Source organism: Scyliorhinus canicula, chromosome 24 (assembly GCF_902713615.1).
Source record: "Scyliorhinus canicula chromosome 24, sScyCan1.1, whole genome shotgun sequence".
Classification (NCBI taxonomy): domain Eukaryota; kingdom Metazoa; phylum Chordata; class Chondrichthyes; order Carcharhiniformes; family Scyliorhinidae; genus Scyliorhinus; species Scyliorhinus canicula.
Window position 1 is genome coordinate 26,340,326 of NC_052169.1, and position 22,661 is coordinate 26,362,986.

Below are 22,661 nucleotides of genomic sequence, written 5' to 3' on the forward strand. Positions count from 1 at the left end.
TGCATGGGTTTCCTCCGGGTGCTCTGGTTTCCTCCCACAGTCCAAAGATGTGCAGGTTAGGTGGATTGGCCACGCTAAATTGCCCTTCGGTTAGATGGGGTTGCAGGAATAGTGTGGAGATGTGGGGTTAAGTTGGGTGCTCTTTCCAACAGCCGGTGCAGACTCGATGGGCCAAATGGCCGCCTTCTACCCTGTAAATGTTATGGTTCTATGATATCATCATTTAGAACATAGAACATTACAGCGCAGTACGGGCCCTTCGGCCCTCGATGTTGCGCCGACCTGTGAAACCATCTGAAGCCTATCTGACCTACACTATTCCATTTTCATCCATATGTCTATCCAGTGACCACTTAAATGCCCTTAAATTTGGCGAGTCTACTACTGTTGTAGGCAGGGCGTTCCACACCCCTACTACTCTCTGAGTAAAGAAACTGCCTCTGATATCTGTCCTATATCTATCACCTCTCAATTTAAAGCTATGTCCCCTCGTGTTGGTCATCACCACCCGAGGAAAAAGACACTCCCTGTCCACCCTATCTAACCCTCTGACTATCTTATATGTCTCTATTAAGTCACCTCTCAGCCTGCCCCCCTCTAACGAAAACAACCTCAAGTCCCTGAGACTTTCCTCGTAAGACCTTCCCTCCATACCAGGCAACATCCTAGTAAATCTCCTCTGATGTTGCCTGGTATGGAGGGAAGGTCTTACGAGGAAAGGCTCAGGTACTTGAGGTTGTTTTCGTTAGAGAGGAGAAGGACCTAATTTCCTAATATCTCCCTCGCGTAGCAAATACCCACTCTTAAGGATAACAGAGAAGATGCATCTCTTCCCATACAAAACTTTGATTATGGACATTATTTTCAGACGAGGCTGGCACCATCCTCTATTATAATAGAGGTTACTGAGGTTATAATGTTATTGTTATAATGTTACTGGGTTATGGGGATAGGATGGTGTGGGCTTGGGTAGGGTGCTCTTTCCAAGAGCCGGTGCAGGCTCGATGGGCCGAATGGCCTCCTTCTGCACTGTAAATTCTATGATATGTATATAGTCAGCTCCAGTATCAGATTGCAAAACATAATGACATGTGCAATTGTCGAGATTAGAAATGGACTTTCAGTAGTCTGCGGGAAGTGGACTGATTCATCATGAACAGTTCAAGTGTCTTGGGGTGGGGGGGGGGGGGGGGGGGGGGGGAGATTAGAAAATAACTACTTCATTCAGCCTTAGAAATTATCTTTGGGTATATGTTAAATTCTGTATGGTCATTGTAATGGTAAATAAGGAGATTAATCTTTTTGTCCTTCAATGGAACATCTCGCAGAATCTGGCTGCATCGGCTCGAGGGTGACCGACATTTGGCACTGCTTTGCTATTCATTCTGAAATTTATCTTTGAAGGATTCATCCAGTATTTCTTACTTTTAAAAATACAAATACCCAATTCATTTTCTCCAATTAAGGGGCAATTTAGCGTGGCCAATCCACCTAATCTGCACATCTTTAGGTTGTGGGTTGAGACCCACACAGACATGGGGAGAATGTGCAAACTCCACACGGACAGTGACCCAGAGCCGGGATTGAATCCGGGTTCTCGGCACCGTGAGACAGCCTTGCTAACCACTGCACCAATGTGCCGTCCATCCAGTGGATTTATTTTATACTCATTCACCTGTTGATTTAATATTACTTTTGGTGACAGTAGGAGCAGCACAATTAAAGTATTTCCAAAATGTTCCCTTCCAGCAGGAAGGTTTCAGGCTTTACGTATTTCCAGATGGGCCCACGCTTTCCAAGGTCAATTGTCCCTTTGTTAAAATGTCAGCAAAGCTCAGAACAGTGATGGGCAAAGGGGTCGGGGTTGCATTGTTAGTAAGGAATTAAGTTAAATCGAGGCATAGAATCTCTATGGGTAGGGTTGAGGAATCGCAAAGGTAAAAAGACCCTGATGGGAGTTATGTATGGGCCGCCGAGCAGTAGTCAGGATGTGGGGCAGAAAATAAATCAGGAGATAGAAAAGGCCTGTAAAAAAGGCAATATTACAATAATCATAGGGGCTTCAATGTGCTGGTGGACTGGGAAAATTGTTGGTAGTGGATCCCAAGAAAAGGAATTTGTGGAATGTCTAAGAGATGTTTTTTTGGAGCAGCTTGTGATAGAGCCAACTAGGGAACAGGCAATTCTGGATTTGATGTGTAATGAGGACGACTTGATTAGGGAACTTAAGATAAACCCTTAGGGAGCAGTGACCACAATATGATAGAATTTACCCTGCAGTTTGAGAGGGAGAAGCTACAAGATGTAACGTTATTACAATTAAATGAGGGTAACTACAAAGACATGAGGGAGGAGCTGGCCAGAGTTTATTGGAAAAGGAGCCTAGCAATGCATTTTGGAAGGTCTAATGCAGGTAGGGAATATACAGTGAATGGTAGAACCCTCAAGAGTATTGACAGTCAGAGAGATCTAAGTGTACAGGTCCACAGGCCACTGAAAGGGGCAACACAGGTGGAGAAGGTAGTTGCGAAGGCATACGGCATGCTTGCCTTCATTGGTCGGGGCATTGAGTATAAGAATTGGCAAGTCATGTTGCAGCTGTATAGAACCTTAGTTGGGCCATACTTGGAGTATAGTGTTCAATTCTGGTCGCCACACTACCAGAAGGATGTGGAGGCTTCAGAGAGGGTGCAGAGGAGATTTACCAGGATGTTGCCTGGTATGGAGGGCATTAGCTATGAGGAGCGGTTGAATAAACTCTGTTCTCACTGGAACGACGAAGGTTGAGGGGTGACCTGGTATTCATTTTCATGATTGGGTCTGGTTTAGCACAGGGCTAAATAGCTGGCTTTTAAAGCAGACCAAGGCAGGCCAGCTGCGCGGGTTCAATTCCCATACCAGCCTCCCCGAAAAGGCGCCGAAATGTGGCGACTAGGGGCTTTTCACAGTCACTTCATTTGAAGCCTACTTGTGACAGTAAGCGATTTTCATTTCATTTCATTTCGAGGTCTACAAAATTGAGGGGTATAGACAGAGTGGATAGTCAGAGGCTTTTTCCCAGGGTAGAGGGGTCAATTACTAGGGGGCATAGGTTTAAGGTGCGAGGGGCAAGGTTTAGAGGAGATGTACGAGGCAAGTTTTTTTTACACAGGGTAGTGAGTGCCTGGAACTCGCTGCTGGAGGAGGTGGTGGAAGTGGGGACGACAGTGACATTTATGGGGCACCTTGACAAATACATGAATAGGATGGGAATAGAGGGATACGGACTCGGGAAGTAATAACTAGCTAGTAATATAAAGGAAGATGGGAAGAGGTATATATACCTCAATATATATAAGGTAGAGAGAGGCAAAAATAGACACTGGACCACTGGAAAATGTGGCTGGAGAAGTAATAATAGGAAACCAAGAAATGGCAGACAAACTGAATAGTTACTTTGCATCAGTCTTCACAGTGGGAGACACCAGTGGGATGCCAGAGCTCCAGGAGAACCAGGGGGCAGAAGTGAGTGCAGTGACCATTACTGAGGAGAAGGATCTGTGGAAACTGAAAGGTTTGAAGGTGGATAAATCACCTGGACCGTATAGGACCCCAGGTTTCTAAAAGAGATAACTGAGGAGATTGTGGAGACATTGGTGATGACCTTTCAGGAATCACTGGAGGCAGGAAGGGTTCCAGAGGACTGAAAAGTGGCTAATGTAACACCACTGTTTAAGAAGGGAGGGAGGCAGAAGGCGGGAAGTTAGAGGTCAGTTAGCCTGACTTTGGTTATTGGTAAGGTTTTAGAGTCCATTATTAAAGATGAGATCGTGATGTACTTGGAAGTGCATGATAAAATAGAACTGAGTTAGCACAGCTTTGTCAAGGGGAGGTCATGTCTGACAATCTGTTAGAGTTCTTTACAGAAGGAACATAAGAACTAGTAGCAGGAGTAGGCCATCTGGCCCTTCGAGCCTGCTCCGCCATTCAATGAGATCATGGCTGATCTTTTGTGGACTCAGCTCCACTTTCCGGCCCAAACACCATAACCCTTAATCCCTTTATTCTTCAAAAAACTATCTATCTTTATCTTAAAAACATTTATTGAAGGAGCCTCTACTGCTTCACTGGACAAGGAATTCCATAGATTCACAACCCTTTGGGTGAAGAAGTTCCTCCTAAGCTCAGTCCTAAATCTACTTCCCCTTATTTTGAGGCTATGCCCCCTAGTTCTGCTTTCACCCGCCAGTGGAAACAACCTGCCCGCATCTATCCTATCTATTCCCTTCATAATTTTAAATGTTTCTATAAGATCCCCCCTCATCCTTCTAAATTCCAACGAGTACAGTCCCAGTCTACTCAACCTCTCCTCGTAATCCAACCCCTTCAGGTCTGGGAGTTAGACAAAGGAGAACCAGTGGACGTGATTTATTTTGATTTCCAGGATGCCTTTGCCAAGGTACCGCATAGGAGACTGCAAAATAAGTTCAGAGCCCATGGTGTTGAGGGTAAGATCCTGGCATGGATAGAGGATTGGCTGACTGGCTGACTGAGAGTGGGGATAAAGGGGTCTTTTTCAGGATGGCAGCTGGTGATTAGTGGTGTGCCTCAGGTCTGTGCTGTGACCACAACTTTTCACAATATACATTAATGATCTGGAGGAAGGAACTGAAGGCACTGTTGTGAAGTTTGCAGATGGTACGAAGATCTGTAGAGGGGCAGGTAGTATTGAGGAAGCAGGGGGATTTCTGAAGGACTCGGACAGGCTAGGAGAGGTGGGCAAAGATGTGGCAGATGGAATAAAATGCGGAAAAGTGAGATAATGCACTTTGGACGGAGAAATGGAGGCATAGACTATATTCTAAATGGGAAGATGCTTAGGAGATCAGAAGCACAAAGGGACTTGGGAGTCCTTGTTTACGATTCTCTTCAGGTTAACGTGCAGGTTCAGTTGGCAGTTAGGAAGGCAAATGAAATGTTAGCATTCATATCGAGAGGGCTAGAATACAAAGACCAGGGATGTACTTCGGAGACTGTATAAGGCTCTGGTCAGACCCCATTTGGAGTATTGTGAGCAGTTTTGGACCCCATATCTAAGGAAGAATGTGTTGGCCTTGGAAAGGGTCCAGAGGAGGTTCACAAGAATGATCCCTGGAATGAAGAGCTTGTCGTATGAGGAACGGTTGAGGACTCTGGGTCTGTACTCGGAGTTTCGAAGGATGAGGGGGGATCTTATTGAAACTTACAGGATACTGCGGGGCCTGGATAGAGTGGACGTGGAGAGGATGTTTCCACTTGTAGAAAAAACTAGAAGCAGAGGACACAATCTCAGACTAAAGGGACGATCCTTTAAAATTGAGATGAGGAGGAATTTCTCCAGCCAGAGGATGGTGAATCTGTGGAACTCTTTGCCGCAGAAGGCTGTGGAGGCAGATATCTTATTGAAACTTCCAGGATTCTGCGTGGCCTGGATAGAGTGGACGTGGAGAGGATGTTTTCACTTGTAGAAAAAACTAGAAGCAGAGGACACAATCTCAGACTAAAGGGACGAAAGGACAAATATCTCTGCCTCCACAGCAGCACGGTAGCATGGTGGTTAGCATAAATGCTTCACAGCTCCAGGGTCCCAGGTTCGATTCCCGGCTGGGTCACTGTCTGTGCGGAGTCTGCACGTCCTCCCCATGTGTGCGTGGGTTTCCTCCGGGTGCTCCGGTTTCCTCCCACAGTCCAAAGATGTGCGGGTTAGGTGGATTGGCCATGCTAAATTGCCCGTAGTGTAAGGTTAATGGGGGGATTGTTGGGTTACGGGTGTGGGGTGGATACGTGGGTTTGAGTAGGGTGATCATTGCTCGGCACAACATCGAGGGCCGAAGGGCCTGTTCTGTGCTGTACTGTTCTATGTTCTATATAGGTTTTTGATCAATAAGGGGATCGGGTTATGGGAAGAAGGCAGGAGAAAGGGGATGAGAAAAAAAATCAGCCATGAATGAATGGCGGAGCAGACTCGATGGGCCGAGTGGCTTAATTCTGCTTCTGTGTCTTATGGTGCCCAGGACCCATGTAGAAGTCAGGTATTTTAAATACACTTAATATAGGTAAGAAGACTGTTTAAGACAGAAATATCAATTCCCAGTTTTAAAATGAAAGAACCATACAATTTCCAAACTCAGTCATGAGTTTGCAAAACACAGAAGTCTGATAAAAACATCACATTTTTCCAAGGGCAAGGGCGGAATCCATAGCAACGAGGGATAAGGATGAAGTATTGTACGGTTCTCACGCAGCTCGAGATTAGGTTGAATCATATCCCATAAATTATACAAGCTAAAAAAAATATCTTGAACTATATTGCCTTGTGATTCCAGTTTTGTTTAATTTACGGTTGCCGGTTGTTGGTGAGACATTGCTGAAACTCAGTAGAAAAGCAAGTTTAAAACTTGTCAGGTGCAAATAAGAATTGTTTTATTCAAAGTTCATTGGTTACAACTTGGAAATGATTTAAAAGGTAGTTTGTAGACAATTTGATTTTCTTCAAAAATTCACAGGAATTATCTTCTGAGACAATAGCCTGAACACAACTTTAAAAGTCAAAGGCTGAAGTTAAAGTATGAAAATGAAATAGGAATACAGAACTCTTTCTAATTCTCTTCCTTTACTCTCTCTCTCTCTCTCTCTCTCTCTTTCTGTCTTGTTCTCTTTGTCTCTCTGACTTGTCTGTCTTGTTCTCTTTGTCTCTTTCCTGTCTCTTTCTCTCTGTGTCTTTTTGACTTGTCTGTCTTCTTGCCTTCTAGTCTCTTGTCTCTAGTCTTCTGTCTGTCGTCTTCTGTCTCTCGTCTCTTCACCTCACTAAAAATGGTGGTCAAATCATCCATGGATATACTCTTTGATATCTGTATTAAGCGATCCGATCACACCCCAATATAATCCTAATTGGTTTAAGCTATATTCAAAACACATTTGATTTGATAAAAAGCCGTCCATCATGACAATGTAACGCCACTTCTAATTGTTGCTTATTGGTATGTTTCTCATGGGTGACTTCTACAACCCACTTTTGTCAACTGGCCAGGCAGGGCGGGCAGACCTTCGGCAGCCAGGATATGTTCACTTACCTTTAATGCGAAAGAGGTCCTCATGATCTCACTCCAATCAGGTTCACAGGAGGAGAGGGCAATGGACATATCAGGTGCAGACGTCAACCAGTTCCTTTGTGTCGTCCACATCAATGTGAGAACGGAAAAGCCACATGTAGGTCGTCGTGAAGGCAACTGACTCTAGGGTCTCAACCTCAAAAGGAATTTCGCACTCGCCACTTCTCGTTCAAATTGTGAAACTTCTCCTCACGTTTGCCAGTACGTCCCTGCATATAACACATGGGCTTGGCATCCTTATTTACATTGGCATAATTGACAAAACCATACCTCTAGAAATCTTCTTTATACTGCCATGTCCCGGGTTAAGGTTCTTATTTGTCGGCTGTTAACCAGAGGTCAAGGAGTTCTGTACAGAGCTAACACTAGCACTGCTCTGGACTCTCCTGAGCAGATCTGAGGCTGGTTTAGCACAATGGGCTAAAGAGCTGGCTTGCAATGCAGAACAAAGCAGCGTGGGTTCAATTCCCGTACCAGCCTCCCCGAATAGGCGGCGGAATGTGGCGACTAGGGGCTTTTCACAGTAACTTCACTGAAGCCTACTTGTGACAATAAGCTATTATTGTTATCTCTCCAGATTCTATTGTGAGATCCTGGCCTGTAGGTACAATGCCTGTTTTGTGTCTCTGGCTGTCTCTTACTTGGAAGGAAACAATCCATCGTCACAGTCCTCTTGCCTTGCCTGTTCTGTAATTTAGCGCCAAAAGCACATACATACAGGGTGATTGATGTCAAGTGTTCATGCAGGCTGCTTTTGGCCTCATTTCCTTCTTATTTAAAAGGTGGCAGCGGCCGCTATTCTCAATTAAAATGCCAGTAGCGGCCGTTGGGGCACTTCTCCCGTGATTGGGACCACCATGGGCACTCCGCAACCCTCCTGACATCCCCTATGGCCCACTCACGGTCATGACCTGCACTTTGACAAACTCTGATGTAAACAATGGAAAAGTGTTGATGCAGTAAGCACTTATGAGTTTGGGCTTAGGAAACTCTGTTGGGGCAGAGCTGAGGGGTATCATGCTGAGGTGATGAACCTGAGTGCTGACACTGACGGCAATGTGTTCCTGAAATGGGAAAAGTTTAATTTTCCCAGGGCTTTACCTTGAGCACAAAATGTAATCAATTTAAATTTTGATGGTATCGTACACTTTATTTTTCTGTTTGATCTTCCACTATTTTCCACTAGACAATTGGGCTGTCCAGATTTGAAAGTAGTACCCTTGGGATGGCATGGTAGCACAGTGGTTAGCACTGTTGCTTCACAGCGCCAGGTCCAGGGTTGGATTCCCGGCTTGGGTCACAGTCTGTGTGGAGTCTGCACGTTCTCCCCGTGTCTGCGTGGGTTTCCTCCGGGTGCTCTGGTTTCCTCCCACAAGTCCCGAAATGCGTGCTGTTAGGTAATTTGGACATTCTGAATTCTCCCTCAGTGTACCCGAACAGGTGCCGGAATGTGGCGACTAGGGGATTTTCACAATGACATAATTGCAGTGTTAATGTAAGCCTACTTGTGACAATAAAGATTATTATTAATAAAGCTGTACCATGACCGCCTGTGAGGAAATGATATGGAAGTCGCAATGACATGCTGCAGCTGATCAGTTTGGATTGTGAAAGATTTGCAAATACAGAGTGCCTTCTGAAAGCAGAACAGCTGACAGTCACGAGTTTTCCGGGGACTTGTTCAAAGTCTCTTTGTAAGCATTTGTTACAGAAATAGTTTGCTGCATCTTGCTCTTTGTGTAGCAGCAGTCCGATCTGTAAATCATTGTGCTTGACCTTTCTGACTTACATTGCTTTTGGTAGCCAGCAGTGTGGGAATGCTGTGAATTAGCTCGTCAACAATTTACTCATATTGTGCAGTGTAAGGAAATAAAAAGTTCATTGAATTATATTCAATTGGCAAGGGATGTGGGTGACTTCACTGAATTATTGCTGTGTAAAGTTCTATCAATTAGTATGCTTTCAATAGTGTCCTGTACAATTTTAAAATCTGTATCTGATTTCATTATTTAGAGTCTTTCAGCCAATGAGAGGCTACTGCTTGGGCTGTCTTTGTTTTGCAGTCTGTGAATGGAAAAAGTTTGGTGAAAGGAAAGGCCAGAGGCCATGACATATGCACGCAACCCTATTCACCTCCAGTATCTTGAAACTAACCCAGACTCATGGGATAATAAATAGTATCTTAATCCTGACAGAAAACTGGGCAGCACTGAGCTGGAGTTGCAAGTTCTGGTCAGCTCATATTGTGGGAAATACCCACTGATGTGGGTGTTTGGATGTCGAGCCATGTTGGGGCTGGGGGAAATGCATATTAAAATGACATTTAACCTTAAAAATATCATTGCCCCATGGCCCACATATAGGCCAACAGTGATATATGGATCGTGCTCAAACATTCTCTTCATTCTGCTATTGGAGGCCATACCTTCAGGCTCCTGTGATGAATGTAGGAAATGTGTTTATATATATATATATTATATATAGTATTGTGTATCTGTTGCTGTAATGTCCTTTGGTTAAGGTATCCAGATTGTATGTTTGCTAAAGCTGTGATTAAGGGTTTAACAGCTGGGTAGGCTGTGATGGCACTCATGGGGGAGCCTGGGTCGGTTTTCAGTTTCGTTTTTAGCCCTGCCCTGCGCCTATTGTTTTTAGTTTCATTTTTAGAATTCTGCTGTGGGTTCTGAGGAAAGCAGGTGTGTTTCTCGGACTGACTTCCGAAAGCTTCTCTCCCAAGGACTTTGTGAATAAATCTGTAAACGGCTGAATGTTAACTTTATTCATAAGTGGCTTTTGACCTGTGTGTGTTGATTTTACTCGATTGAAAGTTTAGAAGTAGATGGGAAAGTGAATTCAAGGATCTTTCTTTAGATTTTTTTAGACCTGTTTAACTGTTAATTGAAAAGCTGTTTTTCCTTGGATGTGAATGGGGCTGATACTGTAGTTTGTTTTAATATAAAAGATCCCTAGTTGTCAGTAGAATCACTCTTGGATTGAAGTATCCTTTCCTCACACTTTACAAACTTAAAACTTGTTGGGGTCACGTCTGGTTTTCTAATATAAATTGTGCTCTGGTCCGGTTTCTGTAACACTCCTAGCCCTAAGCCATTTTCAAACCCAGGGTCCCGATCCGTGGGTGGGTCGTAGGCGGGTGTCGGGAGGGTCACAGGGCCATGCGTTCCGGTGTTCCCGATTGCAGGACGGCCGGCTTTTAAAAATACCAGCCGTCCCACGCATGCGTACCCCCTCAGCAGTGTGCAGGCATGGAGCCCAGCGAGGCAGACCACCTCCTCCTGATGTCAACGTGCTGACCCAGGAGCAGTTTTTTTTTTAAACGATGGAGTCTTACTTTAATCGATGGAGTGGCGGCTGAGAGCAGGTACACTGACGTCACGTCCCCTGGGCTGAAGAGCGATCCCTCCATTGTTAGCAGCAAGCAAGCAACAGAACTGACGGATTTAAAATGGATTGTTTCTTATTAAGGATGAGGGCCAAGGATGAGAGGGCCAGAGACACAAACGGGCCAGGATCTCTCAACTAAATCTGGAGAGAGCAGCCAGGAAAATCCACAGCAGTAGTGGTGTGAGCTGCACAGGAGAGTCCACACCAGGACAAAGCAGTGCTGGAGAGAGTTGTTCAGGAGACAGCAGGACAAAGCAGTGCTGGAGAGAGTTGTTCAGGAGACAGCAGGACAAAGCAGTGCTGGAGAGAGTTGTTCAGGAGACAGCAGGACAAAGCAGTGCTGGAGAGAGCTGTTCAGGAGACAGCAGGACAAAGCAGTGCTGGAGAGAGCTGTTCAGGAGACAGCAGGACAAAGCAGTGCTGGAGAGAGCTGTTCAGGAGACAACAGGACAAAGCAGTGCTGGAGAGAGCTGTTCAGGAGACAACAGGACAAAGCAGTGCTGGAGAGAGCTGTTCAGGAGACAACAGGACAAAGCCGTGCTGGAGAGAGCTGTTCAGGAGACAACAGGACAAAGCAGTGCTGGAGAGAGCTGTTCAGGAGGCAGCAGGACAAAGCAGTGCTGGAGAGAGCTGTTCAGGAGACAGCAGGACAAAGCAGTGCTGGTGTGAGCTGTTCATGAGACAGCAGGACAAAGCAGTGCTGGAGAGAGCTGTTCATGAGACAGCAGGACAAAGCAGTGCTGGAGAGAGCTGTTCAGGAGACAGCAGGACAAAGCAGTCCTGGAGAGAGCTGTTCAGGAGACAGCAGGACAAAGCAGTGCTGGTGTGAGCTGTTCAGGAGACAGCAGGACAAAGCAGTGCTGGAGAGAGCTGTTGAGGAGACAGCAGGACAGCAGTGCTGGTGTGAGTTGCACAGGAGAGTCTACAGCAGGGCAAAATAGTGCTGGTGTGAGCTCCAAGGCCTCTGATGAACAGCCCATCAAGAAGAAGCTGAAAGCAGGACCAAAGCAGTATAAAGATGATTTTTTAAGGTATGGCTTTATAAATTGTGCCAATGCAAATCAGGATGATAAGCCCATGTGTGTTATCTGCAGGGAGGTAATGGCAGATTAAAATTTCACTCTCAAAACTTCAAAGGTATTTGAAGATTAAGCTCAGCAAGTTTGAGGACTAACCTCTTGATTTATTTTCAAAGATGCAGCGTGACCTTAAATCATCAGCTGAAGTCCTCAGCAAAAATGTTACATTGAATGGCAAAGTATAATTAACCTCTTCATAGTAGCTTGTTGTGTAGCTAAAGAGAAACTGCCCCACACTAGCAGATAGATTAATTGTCCCTGCAGCAATAGATTTGGCTTGTATGGTCCGAGATGCGATGTTAGCTGAAAAAGTGAAATGCATCCCAGTTCGTGATAACACAGTGGCTCACCGAATTTGTGATATTGCTGAGAATTTAGAAGCCCAGCTTTATTAGTTGTTTAAAATCAGCACAGGAGTTCTCAATACAACTGGATGAAAGTACAGACGTTTCAGATTGTGCAATGTTGCTAGTTTACGTGAGGCATGTTTGGCACAATGAATTTGTTGAAGATCTGCTGTGCTGCCTGACATTACCAACCCACACGACTGGCACAGAGATTTATGAAGCATTGAATAGTTGGTGGTTGGAAAGGGTTTATAAATTGGTTGGGTTTGTTGCAAAGGAATCATAAGTGATGGAGCAGCCAACATGACTGGCAAAAATAATTATAAGTTTGGAATCGTTGCTTTATTCACCGTGAGGTATTGGCATCGAAAGGAATTCCATCCGATCTGGAAGTGGTGTTGAAAGGAATTGTGAAAGTTGTGAATTTCGTAAAACGCAGTGCACTCAATACCAGGCTTCTTGAGATGGTGATCTGATTTGCGGGCCGAGCACATTTATTGTTCCACACACAAGTACGTTGGCTGTCAAGAGGTCGGGTACTAGTCAGAGTTTACGAACTGAGGTACGATATCCACGCACTCCTCCTCGAGAAATTGTTCTCTCTGGCTGATTTGTTTGTGGATGAAACTTGGATGCTAACTGTGTCTTGCCTTGCAGGCATCTTTTCAATTCAAAATGAACTGAACCTCCAATTGCAAGGGAAGGATGATTTTTTTTGGCACTGTGAAGAAATCAATGCTTTCCAAAAGTCATTGAAAGTTTGGCAACTGTTAGTACGAAGCCAAAACTACTACATATTCCCCCACACTGCGACGACACATCGAAGAAAACAGTGTTAGTAATAGAACCGTCAATAGACTGGCAAGCCTTATTCAGTCGCATCTGGCTTCAGCTCATCAACCGTTTTTGCCGCTACCTTCTAGAGGAGAAGTTTCAGATTTTGAGAGAGAAGAGTTGGGTGAAAAATCTTTTGAGACCCCAGAGTTAATTATTAGTGAAACTCCCACCGTAAACCTTTCCATCTCTATCTCCCTGCTTCTTTGGCTTTGGGGTAGTATCTGATTGGACTCCATATGTGTGATATTCCTGCACCTGTAATGGCAGTCATGTCTGACTTTGCAGAGATGGTTCATACAAAAAGCTTCTACAAGTATGATTGCTGCTGGGTCCACCCTGTTCAACAAATGAAGCACAACAGAAACATGCGTAGAAAATAGAAGCAGGAGGAAGCCATTCGGCCCTTCGAGCCTGTTTCGCCATTCATTATGATCATGGCTGATCATCAAGTTCAATACCCTGATCCCGCCTTCCCGCCTCCTCCTCCCCCCCCCCCCCCCCCCCCTCACCCACCCATATCCCTTGAACCTCAAGAACTATATCCAATTCCTTCTTGAATATGACAACTTAGCACTGAGCGACTCCCATTGAAAGCTGGCTCAGTAATGTAAAAGAGAATTATTTTTAAAATTCATTTCCGTGATGTAGGCCACAATTTATTGCCCATCTCTAATTGCAACTGGGTGGCCTACTGGGCCATATCAGAGTCAACCACATTGCTGTGGGCCTGGAGTCACATGTAGACCAGACCGGGTGAGGATTGCAGATTTCCTTCAGCGAACCAGATGGGCTTTTCGAACAATCTGCAATGGTTTCATGGTCTTCATCAGCCTTTCAAGTTTTATTGAATTTAAATTTCACCAATAGCAGTGGTGGGATTTGAACCTGGCTTGCCAGACCGTTAACCTAGGTCTCTAGATTACCAGTCTTGTAACAATACAATATAGACAACCACCATTAATGTTTTTTTGCCTCTTTGTGTTTCTTATCTCTACCTATAGAGATTCCACATCGTAGAAGCTGATATCCTTCCTCACTATTGTGTTAATTTCCTCTTTAACCAGCAGTGCAACCCCACCGTCATTTCCTTTCTGTCTATTCTTCCAAAATCCTGAATACCCCAGGGTTTTCAGTTCCCATCCCTGGTCACCCTGCAGCCATGTCTCCGTAATCCCGATTATATCATACCCGTTTTCATCTACTCGCGTGGTTAATTCGTCCACTTTATTGCGAACGTTTCATGCATTTAGGCAAAAAACTTTACTGCTTGTCTTTTTAATGTTCTTTGTCCCGTTCCCACTATTTTTCACTGTGACCCTGTTTGATTCTGGCCCTTGATTTCTCTGCCTATCACTTTTTTTTATTCCCCTATCTATCTTGTGCTTGTTTCCTCCTCCTTTGACTCCTTGCATTGGTTCCTATCCTCCTGCCATTTTAGTTTAAAACCCTCCCAACCACTCTAGCAAATACTCCCTGAGAACATCAGTCCCGGTCCTTCTCAGTCAGTCAGTACTGGTCCCACCTCTCCCAGAATAGGTCCCAGAATCTGAAACCCTCCCCCTCGCGCCATCTCTTCAGCCACGTATTCATCTGATATATCGCACTGGTAGTAGTCCTGAGATCACTACCTTTGATGTCTTACTTTTCAACTTCCGAACTCCCTATATTCTGATTTTAGCACCTCATTCTCTTTTTTCCCCCATGTCGTTTGTACCAATGTATACCACGACTACTAGCTGTTCACCCTCCCCCTTCTTAATCTCCTGTAGCCGCTCTGAGACATCATTGACCCTAGCACCAGGCAGGCAACATACTATCCTGGAGTCTTGTTTGTGGCCACATTAACACTTAATGGGAAATGTTCAGAATGGAGTTCAGTTACGAGTGGCGTACCACAAGGATCTGTTCTGGGGCCGTTGCTGTTTGTCATTTTTATAAATGACCTAGAGGAGGGCGCAGAAGGATGGGTGAGTAAATTTGCAGACGACACTAAAGTCGGTGGAGTTGTAGACAGTGCGGAAGGATGTTGCAGGTTACAGAGGGACATAGATAAGCTGCAGAGCTGGGCTGAGAGGTGGCAAATGGAGTTTAATGTGGAGAAGTGTGAGGTGATTCACTTTGGAAAGAATAACAGAAATGCGGAATATTTGGCTAATGGTAAAATTCTTGGTAGTGTGGATGAGCAGAGGGATCTCGGTGTCCATGTACATAGATCCCTGAAAGTTGCCACCCAGGTTGATAGGGTTGTGAAGAAGGCCTATGGTGTGTTGGCCTTTATTGGTAGAGGGATTGAGTTCCGGAGCCATGAGGTCATGTTGCAGTTGTACAAAACTCTAGTACGGCCGCATTTGGAGTATTGCGTACAGTTCTGGTCGCCTCATTATAGGAAGGACGTGGAAGCTTTGGAACGGGTGCAGAGGAGATTTACCAGGATGTTGCCTGGTATGGAGGGAAAATCTTATGAGGAAAGGCTGATGGACTTGAGGTTGTTTTCGTTAGAGAGAAGAAGGTTAAGAGGTGACTTAATAGAGGCATACAAAATGATCAGAGGGTTAGATAGGGTGGACAGCGAGAGCCTTCTCCCGCGGATGGAGGTGGCTAGCACGAGGGGACATAGCCTTAAATTGAGGGGTAATAGATATAGGACAGAGGTCAGAGGTGGGTTTTTTACGCAAAGAGTGGTGAGGCCGTGGAATGCCCTACCTGCAACAGTAGTGAACTCGCCAACATTGAGGGCATTTAAAAATTTATTGGATAAGCATATGGATGATAAGGGCATAGTGTAGGTTAGATGGCCTTTAGATTTTTTCCATGTCGGTGCAACATCGAGGGCCGAAGGGCCTGTACTGCGCTGTATCGTTCTATGTTCTATGTTCTATTGATTCTGCTAGCAATTGAATCCCCGATGACTATTGCATTCCCACACTTTTCACTTCCACCTGTGCAGCGGATTCAACCGTGGTGCAATAAATTTGCTTGTTGTTGTCATCCCCTGGGAGGCCATTCCTCTCTTTCCTCCCCCCCCCCCCCCCCCCCTCCCCCCCCCCAAACTATCTAAAGCGGTATACTATTTTGGAAGGGAATGGCCACTGGAGATTTCTGCATTGCCTGCCTATGCCTCTTGACCTGGTGGTCACCCATTCCCTTCCACCTGTGGAATCTGAGCCTGCGGTGTGACCACCTCTCTGTACCTACTATCCGTAATACTATCTACCTTGTGGTTGCTCCAGAATGTACTCAGCCGCCTCTCCAGCTCCAAAATCCAGGCTTTCAGGAGCTGCAGCTCGAGATACTACCTGCACACACGCTGGCCCCGGGCACTGCAAATGTTGCAGGCTTCCCACTTTTAGCAGGAGGAGAACACTAGCAGGAGGAGAACACCATGTCTTTGAGTTCTTCTACCATGATTTTAAATCTTTTGGAAGATAGTTAAAATCAAATAGCTAATGAACAATGGTTTCATGGTTCATTGCTGGACTTTACATTCCAGATTTTTATTACCATCTGCTGTGGTGGGATTCGAACCCAGAGGATTATCCTGGGTGTCTGGATTACTAGTCCAGTGACAATACACTGCGTCACTGCCCCCTTAGAATCCAGCTGAGACCAGTTCACATCAGTTCTACCAGTTCATAGAATCATCGAATTTACAGTGCAGAAGGAGACCATTCAGCCCATCGAGTCTGCACCAGCCCTTGGAAAGAACATACCTCTTTCACACCCTACCCTGTAACCCAGTAACCCCACCCAACCTTTTTGGACACTAAGGGCAATTTACCATGGCCAATCCACCTAACCTGCACATCTATGGATTGTTGGAGGAAACTGGAGCACGCAGAAGAACCCCATACGCACACGGGGAGAATGTGCAGACTCCGCACAGACAGTAACCCAAGCCGGGAATCGAACCTGGGAACCTGGAGCTGTGAAGCAACTGTGCTAACCACAATGCTATTGTGCTGCCCAGTTCAACCTTGAACTGACTTGTTCTGGATTTTTTAACTTCACATCTCACGTTATAAACAGCTATTTCACAATTTCCAAGAGTAGTTCCACTGTACCTTACGCAGAAACTCTTATTTGCCCAGTACATTGGGCAGTAAGCATCAGTATGATTCTGAATGTTGAATTATTGCAGGTTATTAGAAGTAGATCTCCGTCGTGACTCACTCAATAATGACTGAAATAACACTCGATTTATGTGCTGCCACCTCGATGCCAGGTGCCTTTCTTTGTGAGATTACAAGTGGAGAGATTCTGTTTGAGTGACAGGAAATACTGTTGTTAATGGACTTTCCTTCATTGTAAAACATTTCACATTTTGTATTAATTTCGCACTTTATTTGACAGGAATTGATTTCAAAATACGAACAGTAGAACTAGATGGGAAGAAAATCAAGTTACAGATATGGTGAGTAGTCGTAGCTCACAATAAAACTAATTTTGTTTTTGTCAACTTTGCCCGTTGAATCAAATGTTGGATTTACTGATCTAAATCTAAAAATTAAGCTATACAATCTTAGATTTTAAAAAATGTTGGAATTGCTCAGCAGGTCTTATTTTTTTGTTGAAGAATGAAGCAGTTAACATGTTGGCATTTTGTTCTGAAATTTGCTGTTGATCTCAATTACCCACAAGCTCAAATGAAAATGATGCTTGATTATGACAATCTGGTTGATGTAGCCACACGTTCTCACTTACTACAATGGCAAAATGCAGTGGAAGCAGAATAAGTAGAAAAAGGTCTGGCAGCATCTAGAGAGTAAAAGAGTTAACATTTCAGGTCAATTACATTTCTTCCGAATTGGGAAGGCAACACTAGGGAGGGGGCACTTCCTACACACGCTCAGTTGCTGCCTGTGTTTGTGTTGACTGGCTGTACTAAAGCAAACATGTTAGCTTGATACAGATTTACAATAAATCTTGGTTATGCATTTTTAGTTCTGTGCAGTTCTTCAAGTGCAAGTTCTTGCATTTAGTTCACTAAAACATGACTAAATAATGGAAAATATATAAAAATCAGGAAATGTCATTAAATTAAATTCTCAACTTGCAATGAGGAGAATTGATTGTAATACTTAGCTGAAAGAGATCTTTTGGTAAAAATCAGCAAAAAAGTATTTTGGTTAAAATATTTAAGGAAAATTTAATTACCTAAAGTGGGGCTTGACATGACCCTGTCTTCATAAAATAAGTCTTTCATCCCAGGAATGAGTCCAGGGAACCTTTTCTGTACCAGGATGTTGCCTGGTATGGAGGGCATTAGCTATGAGGAGAGGTTAGATAAACTCGGTCTGTTCTCACTGTAACGATGGAGATTGAGAGGCGACCTAGAACATAGAACATAGAACGATACAATGCAGTACAGGCCCTTCGGCCCTCGATGTTGCACCGACATGGGAAGTCAAAAACTAAAGGCCATCTAACCTACACTATGCCATTATCATCCATATGCTTATCCAATAAACTTTTAAATGCCCTCAATGTTGGCGATTTCACTACTGTTGCAGGTAGGGCATTCCACGGCCTCACCACTCTTTGCGTAAAAAAACCTATCTCTGACCTCTGTCCTATATCTATTACCCCTCAATTTAAGGCTATGTCCCCTCATGCTAGCCACCTCCATCCGCGGGAGAAGGCTCTCACTGCCCACCCTATGTAACCCTCTGATTATTTTGTATGCCTCTATTAAGTCACCTCTTAACCTTCTCTCTAACGAAAACAACCTCAAGTCCATCAGCCTTTCCTCATAAGATTTTCCCTCCATACCAGGCAACATCCTGGTAAATCTCCTCTGCACCCGTTCCAAAGCTTCCACGTCCTTCCTATAATGAGGTGACCAGAACTGTACGCAATACTCCAAATGCGGCCGTACCAGAGTTTTGTACAGCTGCAGCATGACCTCATGGCTCCGGAACTCAATCCCTCTACCAATAAAGGCCAACACACCATAGGCCTTCTTCACAACCCTATCAACCTGCGTGGCAACTTTCAGGGATCTATGTACATGGACACCGAGATCCCTCTGCTCATCCATACTACCAAGAATTTTACCATTAGCCAAATATTCCGCATTCCTGTTATTCTTTCCAAAGTGAATCACCTCACACTTCTCCGCATTAAACTCCATTTGCCACCTCTCAGCCCAGCTCTGCAGTTTATCTATGTCCCTCTGTAACCTGGAACATCCTTCCACACTGTCTACAACTCCACCGACTTTAGTGTCGTCTGCAAATTTACTCACCCAACCTTCTGCGCCCTCCTCTAGGTCATTTATAAAAATGACAAAGAGCAACGGCCCCAGAACAGATCCTTGTGGTACGCCACTCGTAACTGAACTCCATTCTGAACATTTGCCATCAACCACCACCCTCTGTCTTCTTTCAACTAGCCAATTTCTGATCCACATCTCTAAATCACCCTCAATCCCCAGCCTCCGTATTTTCTGCAATAGCCGACCGTGGGGAACCTTATCAAACGCTTTGCTGAAATCCATATACACCATATCAACTGCTCTACCCTTGTCTACCTGTTCAGTCACCTACTCAAAGAACTCTATAAGGTTTGTGAGGCATGACCTACCCTTCACAAAACCATGCTGACTATCCCTAGTCATATTATTCCTATCTAGCTGATTATAAATCGTATCTCTTATAATCCTCTCCAAGACTTTACCCATAACAGACGTGAGGCTCACCGGCCTATAGTTACTGGGGTTATCTCTACTCCCCTTCTTGAACAAAGGGACCACATTTGCTATCCTCCAGTCCTCTGGCACTATTCCTGTAGCCAATGATGACATAAAAATCAAAGCCAAAGGCTCAGCAATCTCTTCCCTGGCTTCCCAGAGAATCCTAGGATAAATCCCATCAGGCCCCGGGAACATATCTATTTTCACCTTGTCCAGAATTGCCAACACTTCTTCCCTACGCACCTCAATGCCATCTATTCTAATAGCCTGGGTCTCAGCATTCTCCTCCACAACATTATCTTTTTCCTGAGTGAATACTGACAAAAAGTATTCATTTAGTATCTCGCTTATCTCCTCAGCCTCCACACACAACTTCCCACCACTGTCCTTGACTGGCCCTACTCTTACCCTAGTCATTCTTTTATTCCTGACATACCTATAGAAAGCTTTTGGGTTATCCTTGATCCTACCTGCCAAAGACTTCTCATGTCCCCTCCTTGCTCGTCTTAGCTCTCTCTTTAGATCCTTCCTCGCTTCCTTGTAACTATCAAGCGCCCCAACTGAAACTTCACGCCTCATCTTCACATAGGGCTCCTTCTTCCTCTTAACAAGAGATTCTACTTCTTTGGTAAACCACGGTTCCCTCGCTCGACCCCTTCCTCCCTGCCTGACTGATACGTACTTATCAAGAACACGCAATAGCTGTTCCTTGAACAAGCTCCATATATCCAGTGTGGTGCCCAACCCTTGCAGCCTACTTCTCCAACCTACACATCCTAAGTCATGTCTAATGGCATCATAATTGCCCTTCCCCCAGCTATAACCCTTTCCCTGCGGGGTATACTTATCCCTTGCCATCACTAATGTAAAGGTCACCGAATTGTGGTCACTGTCTCCAAAGTGCTCACCTACCTCCAGATCGAACACCTGGCCTGGTTCATTACCCAAAACCAAATCCAATGTGGCCTCGCCTCTTGTTGGCCTGTCAACATATTGTGTCAGGAAACCCTCCTGCACACATTGTACAAAGAACGACCCATGTAATGTACTCAAACTATATCTTTTCCAGTCAATATTTGGAAAGTTAAAGTCTCCCATAACAACTACCCTGTTACTTTCGCTCTTTTCCAGAATCATCTTCGCCATCCTTTCCTCTACATCCCGAGAACTATTAGGTGGCCTATAGAAAACTCCCAACAGGGTGACCTCTCCTTTCCTGTTTTTAACCTCAGCCCATACTACTTCGGAAGAAGAGTCCCCATCTAGCATCTTTTCCGCCACCGTAATACTGTCCTTGACTAGCAGCGCCACACCTCCCCCTCTTTTGCCCCCTTCTCTGAGCTTACTAAAACACCTAAACCCCGGAACCTGCAACAACCATTCCTGTCCCTGCTCTATCCATGATGAGTGTAGGGCCAGGGAGATGGCGTCTGCTGTGGACCAGTTGCGGAGGTATGCGAATTGCAGTGGATCTAGGCATCCTGGGAGTATGGAGTTGCTGTGTCTCATGGCCAACGTCTCGAAGTACTTCATAATGATCGATGTCAGGGCCACCGGACGGAGTCGATGAGGCACGTTGCCTGGTTCTTTGGCACCGGTATGATGATGGTCTTCAACAAGGTGGAACAGAATAGGGAGAGGTTGAAGATGTCCGCGGACACGAAGATATCTGTTTGTGCACGCAGGATCTCAGTGCACGACCAGGGACTCTGTCAGGACACGATGTTTTCCGAGGGTTCACTTCAAGAAGGCCGACCTGACTTTGGAAGCTGTGACGGTAGGTACGGATATGTCCGAGGCTGTTGGGGCAGTTGATAATGGTTTATTGGTTTCCTGCTCGAAACAAGCATAGAATGGGTTTGAGTTCATTGGGGAGAGATACACAGTTACCGGAGATTCTACCTGGCTTTGCTTTGTAGCCCGTTATGTTGTTTAAGTGTTGCTACACAGACGAGAGTCCATGCCGTTAGTCTGTGAAGTTGAGGTTCCATTGGTGGTTGATATTTCTATTTTAATTTTATCCACCTTTTTATTTCAGGGACACAGCAGGTCAAGAAAGATTCCGTACCATCACAACAGCATACTACAGGGGTGCTATGGTAAGTACATACAGCCTGCTGGATTCTAAATGAGCTTCTCACAAATCAATTATTTCAAATTTACAATTATTTTTTGGTTTCTAAAATGTTTTTATTGAGATTTTCGTGGCATACAAAACAAGGATAAATGTGAACAAACATTAGGAGACAGAGGATAAAGAAAAATATTTACACCGGTCGGTTTCCATTCGTTGTTCTTCCTTCATTATTTACAGTGGTGGTTAGGATCTCCTGTTTTTCGTTTCCCAATAGTTTTTCAATTCTGGCTGTTTTCCCTGTTTATCTTGCCGCCTTCCCTCATCTGTTCTTGTACTCTGCTCCAGTTATGTTGGTGTGATGTTGCGCCTCATGTTTTTTGTTGGACATGGATGTTGGTTGTTGGCTACGGACAGGTCTTGGAACAACTGAGTGAGTAGCTCCCATATTTTGTGGAAGCCCTCCTCCGAGCCTCGGATGGTGAATTTAATTTTCTCCCATTTAGAGAAATTCCGATGGGTCGGACAGAAGTCTCCAGCTTTGAATGGTGCTGCTCACCGCCAGCCGAGCAGGTATCTGCGGCTGGCGATCGGGGAGGCACAGACAAGGGAATCGGCCTTCCTCCCCATGAAGAGATCTGGCTGTTCTGATAACCCGAAGACTGCTACTCTTGAAAATGGAAAAATGAAAATCGCTTATTATCACGAGTAGGCTTCAATGAAGTTACTGTGAAAAGCCCCTAGTCGCCACATTCCGGTGCCTGTTCAGGGAGGCTGGTATGGGAATACTCTTGGGCAAGGCTCCACCCTCAACCTGACGAAAAATCATAAGAGTATCATAGAATTTACAGTGCCGAAGGAGGCCATTCGGCCCATCGAGTCTGCACCGGCTCTTGGAAAGAGCACCCAACCCAAGCCCACACCTCCACCCTATCCCCGTAATCCAGTAACCCCACCCAACACTAAGGGCAATTTCACATGGCCAATTTACCTAACCTGCACATCTTTGGACTGTGGGAGGAAACCACAGCACCCGGAGGAAACCCACGCACACACGGGGAGAACGTGCAGACTCCGCACAGACAGTGACCCAAACGGAAT

At 45.0% G+C, this 22,661-nt stretch overlaps 1 protein-coding gene across 1 annotated transcript in view; it reads left to right on the top strand.

Moving 5' to 3' along the window:
- Window positions 1-22,661, top strand: part of rab8b (RAB8B, member RAS oncogene family) — a 119,332-nt gene that overhangs the window by 62,401 nt on the left and 34,270 nt on the right. The window contains exons 2-3 of the mRNA XM_038784121.1: window positions 17,146-17,206; window positions 21,525-21,585. Of these exons, the coding sequence (XP_038640049.1) occupies window positions 17,146-17,206; window positions 21,525-21,585 (122 nt within the window). The remainder of the gene's footprint in view (window positions 1-17,145; window positions 17,207-21,524; window positions 21,586-22,661) is intronic.